This window comes from Ctenocephalides felis, unplaced genomic scaffold, assembly GCF_003426905.1.
Source record: "Ctenocephalides felis isolate EL2017-DRISC unplaced genomic scaffold, ASM342690v1 CF-g0.4_SCAFFOLD_01886, whole genome shotgun sequence".
NCBI lineage: Eukaryota > Metazoa > Arthropoda > Insecta > Siphonaptera > Pulicidae > Ctenocephalides > Ctenocephalides felis.
In genome coordinates this window covers 74,744,476-74,755,408 of record NW_020538040.1, presented here as the reverse complement: position 1 = coordinate 74,755,408, position 10,933 = coordinate 74,744,476, and the positions used below count along the sequence as shown (strand labels likewise).

Sequence of the window (10,933 nt, the reverse complement as noted above, 5' to 3'; positions counted from 1 at the left end):
TAAAATACATTTTTAAATATTTCTTTAAAAATATTTGTATAATATTTTTATTTAAAAAAAATGTAATTTCTATAATTATATTATGAAATAGATATGTTTCAATAATATCTATATCTAGTATTTTTACTTATTAATCTAATACTTTGCTAAGTTAAGGAAGAAGGTTAAGGCAAATAGAATATTTCTCCACTTTATAACAAATAGCACTACTCACATGTGAATTTTCAAATCAATGTTGATTAGTCGCGATGGACATAGATATAAGGATGTCCTTCGAGTGACAGAATGTCCTTCTCCAGACGAACCAATTCGCTCTCAAGGCGAGCCTTTCTAGCGACCTTAGACGCGTTGTCGATCAGTACACTCTGCTTGTTGTACACACTTGTCACTTGTTCCCAATTGGCCTGAGAAAAAAAATTATATCAATATCTAAATTATTATCAACAATATGTGAAAGTAGCCGAAACTTAATGAATCGTCTTCAGGAGCGAGAAAATTAAAAACTCTACGGGTGCATGGCATAATGCTTTCAAAAAAAATTACCAACAAATCATTCCGTAAGTACAATTAAAATGTTCTTTAAATCATCCCAATTCGACGATCTATTCTCTCAAAAACAGAATTACCGCTTTTTGCCCGTATCTTCGAGACGTCTGGACCTGTCTCTGCCAGAAACTAATCAGTACATCTTCCCATCAATAGAAAATAAATGTTTTTTGATTTATTAAATTCAGTTAATTAGTTTAATTAGACTAAATCGTCGACGGAAATTTGCATCCGCATTACACACATACGCACAATTTTTTCTAATATTTTTCCAAAATATTCAGAAGGTTTGAAACTTTTGATTTTTTTACGATTACTATGACTTACCGAATCTATGCTTACTGAAAACGTTACCAGTTTAAAACACAGTATATCCTGACTATTTTTTTTATCTCAACTATTCTACATTTTTAAGACAATTTGTTTTAAGGCGGTTTTCGGAAGCCAGTTTGGTTCAGATATATAACTAATAAAAAGTAATAAATAAACAAACGCAACAACAGTTTTGCTCTGTGTGATGTTTTTTGGATTGTGTTTTTCAATATTGAAAATATTAAATTTATATTAAATATATCTATTTTATAGGTTTCACATATTGTTATAATCTTGTTAAACATTGCTTTTGAATATAATTTGATTTTCATTAATTTAATTTTGCAGATATTAAAATTATTTATAGTAAAAAGTGTATGCAAAAAGTTGTTCTATTAGCAAAGTTTTGAAAGCAAATATTTGTATAAATATAACTTTTTTGGGCGTTCATTAATCACGTGATCAATTTTTAAGGATTTTTGGAACCCCTTCTCTCCCTTGGTGATACGTGGTGATATTTAAAACTACTTTTTTACTTTTAACTCACAAAATGAAAAAGTATTACCTTCAATCCTTCTAAAAGTTCTAATCTTTCGTGTTGAGTGATATATCTGCACTTGGGTTGCTTATTTGCCTCTGCGTCCAATGATGCCTGTGGGGTACAAACATTTATTTAAAAGAAAAATGGTAGATGTGTAATTTTAAATTTTACAATATAATATTGAATATTTGTACAAGGCGTTTGTATGTTAATCTAAGGAAAAGGAAAAAAAATGTATTAATAGGGTGTGTTATTTATTGCAGGAAATAGTGAAGTGCACACCACCAACAAAAATGGGCATATGCATGGGTGAGTACATAAGAACATTATTATTGTTATTGATTGATTTTGGGAAAAAATACTATACTGAAATTAAAACTCAATTTATAAGACTAAATAATGGCTCGCGTTGATTAAATTTGCGTATGGATTCGTTAAAGCGTTTTTTTTATAATTAACAATTAAATAAAAAATATTTTACCAATATTTTCGTAGAAATTGAACTTATTCTAATAATGCAATAGATGTTATAAAACTGTTGAGTATTATGGTAATAATTTCAATATGAAGAACGCTTTTTAATATTCAAAATATTTAAGTGCTTTATAAAATATTCTATGAAATCGTCGCAATTATAGCGGTTTAAAACATAGATACTATCTTATACACCGACTACGTTTTTATTTCAACAAATTCTAATTTGATTTAAAAAAATTCGAAACTAATTCAAAAGATATCTCGACTAATATCTCAATTGTGTTGATTGAATTGTGGTTGAAACCAAAACATCGCCCTATTTACAAAAATAAAAATAAATGTTTTTTTTTTTGAAGAGCTTGATTATTTTAGAAAGTTTATAAACCTTTTATAAAACTTCAATTAAATTCAACTTGCCTTTAAAATTTTGTATTTACCTGAATTAGGCGGAAAACGTTTATTAACCAAACTTGTCATTAATGTTAATTTTGCTCAATGCTAATGAATATATCAATAAAATACTTAACAGATTTCTGTAAAGTCTGCATCGTTAAAACTTTTAGTATATAATAAAAATGAAACCTCTATTCCGTAATATAAAATAGACCATAATTGCTTGTCTCATACTTTAATGAGCGCAAAGTCTGTTTTAATGAAGCTATGCACATTTTATAAGTGAAACGAACCTCGGCTAAGTGGCCGCTTTTTAGAAGTTATAATTATCTAATACGATTTTTATTATTTTTATGAGACCAGAAATTTAGTAGAAAAATTTCTATTCTTGATATTTAACATTTTTTAGTATTACAATACTATATCATATAGTGATATATTATATATGATATATGATATAATGTATATTTGTTAAGATTAAAGATCTATAACAAAATATGAATTGATTAAAAACTTGATATCTATACCTTTTGGCTAACGTTCTACTCTTCCTCATAGGTAAAATAAAATGTTGTTTTCCTATATTTAGATTAAATACATTACTATTTCATACCCAGAACTGTTGGTGTTGGTACGTAGATTCAACTTCTTATTCTTGTGTTTATTTGTGTGGTTTGTTCTTTATGATTTCAAAAAATACATATTTTACCTCTGAGCACATTCTTATGCCATGGAGTAATAGGGCCTTTATTATTTTGAAGAGAAGGGTACCAAATTTATTATTACACTGAATAAAGGGTAAAATGTTATCCGAAACGTGTGGTTTTTAAATAAATCTCGAAAGAAATTATATATGTTTTATGTAGTCATACCCGATCTTAATTAACTGATATATTGGCAAATATCACCAAACCTTATTATATTTATATTTATAGTTTTAATTGAAGGCTAAAAAAATACTATTGATATTCATTATAGTTCTCCATTACTATAATGGCAACCAAAATAGTTATCTCTATGTAATGATTTTTATTATGACAATTTTTGTCATGGGGCGAATTTTTCATTAATGCAGCAAAGCCGGCTGAGGGCTATATATACTCGGAAACATATTGCTATCTATATTTCCAACTGAAAACTGTTATCACTACTGTTGACAATAGGCTGCTCTCGGGAACGACTGGGCCTAAAAATTGTTAAGCCAAAATATTCTTAAAATTAGTTGAATTTATTATTTGTTAAACACCAACCTGTTTCGCCAATGCCATTTCCTCAGCCCTTTTCACTATGTATGTAGGTACTTTACCGTATTTCTCACTGTACACATACGTTGGGAATAGCCCAGAGCCCATAAGAGAAAATGTGTCTCCTTTTCTATAACAAGCCAAAGGAATTATGTCAACAGTAAAATATGTAATCATAGTATTTTCATTTCAATATAATACCTAGTGTGAGCAACTCGCATAGGAGGATATCTAGTCATTTGCTTGCTAACCATTTTAATATTGTGCACACGAAAATTGAAATCGTACGGTTTTGCCTTATAGAAGTCGATGTCATCTACGAGGCGCTTCTTGGCGGCGGCATCGCCTTTGAAAAATGAAGTACATGGAAATTTACTTTTTATTATGTTAAAGTAGAATTTATATTTTTGGGTCAGAACTTTGCAATTACAAAAGAAATTAATATAAAGTTTTATAAATAAATAATCCATTAAATAACATTCTTGCTCGATTGCAGCCAGTTGTGTTTATGAATCAAATTACACTTTTAAAGTTTATCTAAATCTTCGAATATTCAGTTTTCTTTAATTCGCGTTATTTTTTTAACTTTTGTCTCCTATAATTTGCGTTTTTTAATAAATTATAATTTTGATATATAAGTAAAACATATTTGACTGATAATTTTTTTAAATATTATTAAATTTTGAAAAATCTTCAATTACGATTTTTCTCAGGTAATACTCCGTATTTTTCATTACACTCGCAAAAGAAGAATCAAAAGTCTGATAGTCAAAATTATTTATTCATTATTTTTATATGAAAGATATGATTTTCTCCTATTCTAGTAAGGTCTAAATTAAGAGATTTTCTTCTAAATTAACTATACAATTTGTTTAAAAGAAACAGAATTATAAAAACCAATTGGAAGTTTCAATGAAAATGAAACTCATTTCTTTATAATATAAAATTACTTGCAAGTCGTTAAATAGTAATGTCTATCTAGATATTTGTAATAGATAACTTTGCTGGCCTCTTTAAGCATGCAGGTAATATTTTGCATTTTTATAAACATGCTAGGTACAATTTTGCACTATAACACTAAAATATAAAAGTTAAATACCGCATAATATGCAAAACTTTAAATTAATTTTATAATCATGTTAGAACATTCTCGATTACAAGACATTCTTTTGACAGTTTTTTTTTACACCCCATTAAGATTTTTTTAATCATACATGAGTAATTGATAGTTTGTTTTCTTATAAATTATAATGAATTCTATTATTAACTTTAAACTAAAATAGAAAAATAAATTAGTGCTATTAAAAATAAATGTGCGTGGGCATATGGACCAAAAATATTTTCATTCAGTTTTGTTGTAGGGTAGAGCGGGGTTTAAAGGTCCGCGGGTTGAAAGGTCTACTACCATTATCTCGAAAACAATTAAAATAGAATTAATTAGAACATGAAAGATGTATTATGAGCCATGATCTTAATTCTTATGATATTGCTATTAGGCGATAAACGGCCATGTATTAATATCCATAACAAAAGTGTTTTTTTTTTGTTTTGGGCTCTCTTAATTAGTTCATATCAGAATATAGCTTTTAAGTATACGTAATTTAATTATTTCATGAAATATATTGCTATTTCAAAGTTACATTCAACAGTTTTTTTATACAACCTTTATACAAAGTAACATGTGGGTGGGGTGAAAAGTACTAACTAAACCTTTACACTGGAAGTAAATAGAAAAGTATAGTAAGTTGAACAAAGCAATTGTATAAAAAATAAACTAATTGAATAATTAGTCCAGCTCTGCTAATAAATATTTCTGACAAAATGCAAGATTAAGCTTATATACTATGTGATCCTTGTAAAAATGTGCTCATGAAAAACTTATTTCGAATTGGTTAAACAACTTAGCATATATTTCGTAAAATCGCTTTAAAATTGAAAACAAAACACTGTAGCTTTTTGCTCGTTGGCTGCCCTCTTCTACCCAGCTATGGGATAAAAAGGGACAAGTGACAAATTTCAGGAAAATAGGTGAAAAACATATGTACAATTAAGAATTGATTCGGAATTTTACCGAACATAGAACGATAGTTGATACGTGTTACTTGTTTTGATGTAGTTTATTTGGTTTAGCAGTATAGGGGGAAGTCCCCTAGTGGCGGACACCTAAGGTTATTAATGAATAAAGCAAAAAATATTTTACGATTAGTTTATTAAGTTATGACTTATGTTAGATAACAAAGTTAGAAATCAAACAAAATTAACAAAAACGCGAGCGATTCCAATGGATATCACAAACATAACATAAGGTACAAGACCTTATGCACTCACGCTTCTTGGAAATATATGTAATTCATGAAATGCAATTAATAAAATCGACAAATTTTAATTTTTTGTCTTACTGTCTTTTTTCTTTGGTTTTCCACGCGCTTGTTTTGGTAATTGCGGCATACCAGTCTTCACACAACTATGCTGGTGAGGGCGCCTTGGCGCTTGTGAAGATATACCACCCTCGCCTCGCTTTAAGTAATGTTTTGGATCTTTCAATTCCACCTAAAAAAAAATTAAATTAGTTGAATACATTAGATTGATATGATTATTATATTAATGAACATTTTCCATTACACATTCATTTGGTATAAAGTGGTAGATGAGAAAATGATTATACTTAGTATTTTTGGAAGTTTAGAATATCTTTGTTCAGTAGAAAAAATGTGGAATTGTCAGTACAAACCTCAGCAACTCCCATAGTACGATGTTTATAGCGCACTCTTTTTGCTTCCATATCTTCACGGACTTTTTTTGAAAAGGTCGACAGAAACTGACGTGGTTGAGGTGGTATTCGTTCAGATTTTGGTTCAAATACCTACAAAATTTGTTAATGAAAATAGGTTTTTTAATAGAACATTTAAGATGATTTATAAATATAGAGATAAAAGTCATTTTTATCGGGGAAGGAAGTGATGTGGTTTACGTGGTTATTTGTTTAGTAATAGACTTTGAGCGAGGCTTAAAGGTGCGCGGGTAAAAAGGGTCACTACTAATATCTCAAAAACAAGTAAAGTTAATAATTTTTAACAACTATATTTGAAAGTATAGGGAAAAGCATGTATAACCAGCCGTCATCTTGATTTTTACGACGTTGCTATCGGGAGATAAACGGCAATGTTAGAAAATCCACAACAAAAGTGTGGATATGATTTTAAAATAACAAATACTATTTGAAAAAACAATCAAAATACGACTTTTTTAAATGATTAGAATTAGTGACTCAGAATTTCATTATTTGATTATATGGTATATTTTATTTTATATTTTTGGATATATTTATTTTTAGCTTTCAAACTTGATATGAAGTTTTAATTTTTATCATAAAGATGTTAAAATATTTAGCACTTATTCCTTGGTTAAGAAGTTTATTTTCATAATTTTTGTTAATTTTCGTAAAATTGAAAATAAAAGTACAAAGTTATGTGAGAGGCTATTTTAACCGCCTTTTTCATATCAGCATACCAGTTGTTCATAACATTTTTATATTAGTTGTGAAAATCCAGTACAAACCGAAACAAATATTGCTTTTAGAAAAGCTTGGGACACAAGGTTGAAATTCCCTGTTTCGGCCAAACTGAGACGTTGGTCACCTTAGTGAAATTTCTTTTAAAATTAAAAATTATACATTGTGTTTGTTTACCCGATTAATCACATGACAAATTTTAGAAAAATAGCTCAAAAAATATGTTTATAATTTGCAATTAACTGGTAATTTTACTGAACATAGTTGTTATGCGTTGTGATGCAGTTTATTAGCTTTGGACAGTATAATTACTAAAAGTGAAATTGAACTTTTGTGCCCTATTCTACCCTATATATATATATATATATATATATATATATACAGTGGCGGCGCTAGACCATGCGGGGGCGTCGGCGAAATTCGTTTGCGAGGCCCCCCCTTTTTTCTCTGTTAAAGTTAACTAATGGTGCACGGCATCGTGCCTTAAGGCAATTTACTGAAACTTCCCGTGACGTAATTTAAATGTTTTAAAAGCTTTAAAAATTTTTGAAAAATTTGAAAGAAATTAACTTTTTTAATTGGAAATACTTTTTGATATTTTGAAATTTTTTGAAGCGCGTAAGCGCCGCGTTTACGGTTATACATTTTACGAAACGCGTAGAAATGCAAACAAAATGTGTACTTATTAATAACCCTTTTCACTCGAATGCCGCCGGAAAATTCATATAAATCTCAGAATTTGCGAGTGGAAAGGGTTAAAATCTTTATAAAATATCTGATAATTTGATATACATGATCATTTTTGTCCGCCAAATGGCCTTTTTTTACTTTTTTTTTATTAGATCTCCAAAAGCGCTAGACCACCTGCCTTCCTAAAAATTTAATCAGTTTTTCATCAGGTTAATACAAATAAAATATTTTTTGAATAATTCGGGTCGGACGCTCCGTTGGCTCGTTCTGCCTTTGCCAAAAACTAATCTGCACGTCTTAATGACCATATTAAAAAGTTAAAAAAATAATTATTGTCAAATGAAAGTATGAGTAAATAAGATTTATTTCTAATCAAATATTTACACATATTGTAATAGATAAAAATTACACAAGTTAAAATAAACAAACTCTTCGGCAAAAACAGTTTGTTCTCCAGATATTAGAATAACACTGAAATTAATTTTTTTTTGCCAAACCATTTGAGTAGTTAATTTTATAATATCTCGATCGTTCAAGTCTTTCTGAATGAAAGAAACCACTTACTTAATTACTAACTAATTAAATAAAATATTGCAATCTACAATTGATTAATTTAATTAAAAAATCTATAATCAAAATGATTTGAGTACACAAATCCGCACATATAATGGCATGACCGAAAAACTCGGCCCATTATTTCATAATTGAATGAATTTAAAATTAATTTTTCCATAAAATTTATGTCAGTTTGGACTATAATTTTGATCTCCATACAGAGTTTTTTTTACGAAGAAAACGGCGCGGCCGATCTTTACTTTCGAACAGTTTTTGCATTTTGAACTTGGTTCAGAAATGTCGAAATGTCGGATTTTTTTAAGAACCTTTAATTTTTTTGTCGACGATATAAAAGCGGATCGACCGATCTAAATGATTCAAGAAACATTTGATTCGTGTTGGTAAATTGGCAAAGGCAGGCCCAGCACTTTTGGAGATGCAAAAAAAGTTGCAATCAATTTGGTGTTGCAATTTTTGAAAGAACTGGTCATCCGATTAGAATGATTCGAAAAATATATTGCTTGTGTTGAAGGTGTAAAACAATGATTTGTTTCAAATTAACAGTATTTATAGTATTTATTTCATAATATTTAAAACATTGTTATTTCTCATTGATCAATTTTTATTTATCATTGATTAATTTTATTCCCCGAATATTTAATTAATGTTTGGATACCTACTTGTATGTATTCCCAAAAGGAATAATGATTTACATTATGCTTGCATAAGAAACACAAATATAAACAATCAGAGAATTTATACGTCTCGCGCGAAGTTGTTTTAGATTTAGATTTAATCTATAGTGTTGAGAGACTATATTAGATATCATAAGAGATAAAAGTAAAATACTAATCACTTTGTTTACTTGCTCATCAGTATGAAAAAAACTAAATAAAAATGAAAAACTAAATTTTAAATAATTAAAATGTTTCCAGGGCCTCTTGCGAGGCCCCTTAAAGTGCGAAGCCGACGCCTAGCGCCGCTACTGTATATATATATATATATTATATATATATATACGTGTTTCAAATCTGTGTTACGGTAAATACGTTGCATTTATTAATTTTTTTTCTTGAATATAATGAAAGAGCGATTTTAATTACGTTACCCCGAATGAGATCGTAGGAAAATAGAACCTACAACGCTTATTTGCATTGCCTATGTAGTATATATATATATATATATATATATATATATATATATATATATAACTGTGAATTCAATATAGTAATAAATACTTAATGAGCCAACAGATTGATAATCGTTGTATATGACCAGGAGAATTGGGTACATTAGGTGGAATGTGTATGTTGCGTTATGTCATTGAAGGCAAAATTTAGTAATAGCAGAAAATTTAGTAACATGTTGACTTTGTTACATTATAAGAAACTTTTAGTCCATTGGTTGGTGAAAATAAAACTATTGTTTTCTATAAATTATTGCTGAACTGCGCGATTTTTAGTTGAAATACAAAACTCAAATTTTGTTATATCTTATTTATTCTTGATAATATTATACTTTATTTCTTAGTAGTCTATTGATTTATGCATAACTAACAATCAACAATTGTCTTTGACATTTTTATTGATGCATTTATATTCCATTTATATCTTTGCATATCAGATTCTTAATCATGAATCAGGCAAAGAAATGAAAAAGAATCACGATCTGTCACATGCTTTTTGTTTTAGTAGAATCGGTCAATTTTGTCAATTGTCAATATTTAGATTTAACTTACCAACAACCAACGTAGTTTTGACCTAGTATTTTGTAAACAATTTTTCAATTTTAGTATAATTGAATTGATGTAAGATAGAATTTTAAATTTAATTCAAAAAGTAAAAAAATTATTGTATATCTATAAGCTAGATAACAAATCCATATGATCTAGAGATCTTTAAATTGTTTTTGAATATTTAAAAGCCTGTGAGATTACGTAAAAACCAATATTGGTAAGTTTTAGCATACCCTGTAGATGCTTTCTTCAACATCGTCCGCAGCCAATCGACTGCCGCTACCAGTAGCTTCACCCATTACTTTCAATGTCAAGTAGAAATCTTAAATTTATTGATGGTAAAAATAGTATAAAAAGTAAAAACCGTTTTATAAAAATACGAAAAATACTATTAAAAAATATAAGTCACTGTTCAAAACTCATTCCTTTGTTTCACGTGGGGATTTGACATTTGACGTTAGTTTTATTCGTACTACAGAACAGTCATAAAAAGCTAGTAGTTTGCAATATACACCGTATTAACAGTGCAATAATTTAAAAGTATTTGATATATTATAATACAATAAGAATACATCATATAACTAGTGATGAATGGCATTGTGCCTTAAGACAAATTGCTGGAACTTCCGTACCGTAACAAAATATTCGAAGGATATTAAAAGTTTTCAAGTAGATTATTGTGAATGTTGTAACATATATACAAAGCTTGATTAAAATGAAGGATATTGTATAATATTTATAAGAACTATATAAACTGAATTGCAAAGTTAAAATTATTTATTTGAAGTATATTAGTGAGCTTTAAAACTTTTGCTAGCAAAAATTTAAATTCGAATTATTTACGATATTCAAACAAAAATTGTTTTCCCGAAAGCAATCGTTTCGGCAACACAAGCAGAAAGTTTTTTTCGTTCTCTCAAAAACTGCAT

At 28.4% G+C, this 10,933-nt stretch overlaps 1 protein-coding gene across 1 annotated transcript; it reads right to left on the bottom strand.

The window, feature by feature from the left end:
* Positions 1–239: 239 nt before the first annotated feature.
* LOC113375341 (enkurin-like) lies at positions 240–10,303 on the bottom strand. Its single transcript, XM_026615277.1, has 7 exons — positions 10,238–10,303; positions 6,245–6,376; positions 5,913–6,063; positions 3,715–3,859; positions 3,520–3,643; positions 1,424–1,510; positions 240–404 (listed from the first exon to the last, which is right to left on the bottom strand). Exons 1-7 carry the CDS (start codon positions 10,301–10,303, stop codon positions 240–242), a joined length of 870 nt encoding a protein of 289 aa, XP_026471062.1.
* Between the last annotated feature and the right edge of the window lie 630 nt (positions 10,304–10,933).

Excerpts from the sequence above, each read along its gene's own strand:
- LOC113375341 (XM_026615277.1), bottom strand. The coding sequence starts at position 10,303 with ATGGGTGAAGCTACTGGTAGCGGCAGTCGATTGGCTGCGGACGATGTT. Across the intron at positions 6,377-10,237 it reads TTGAAGAAAGCATCTACAGG|GTATTTGAACCAAAATCTGA; the intron begins GTATGCTAAAAC and ends CAAATTTTGTAG. Across the intron at positions 3,644-3,714 it reads ATGCGAGTTGCTCACACTAG|AAAAGGAGACACATTTTCTC; the intron begins GTATTATATTGA and ends GGCTTGTTATAG.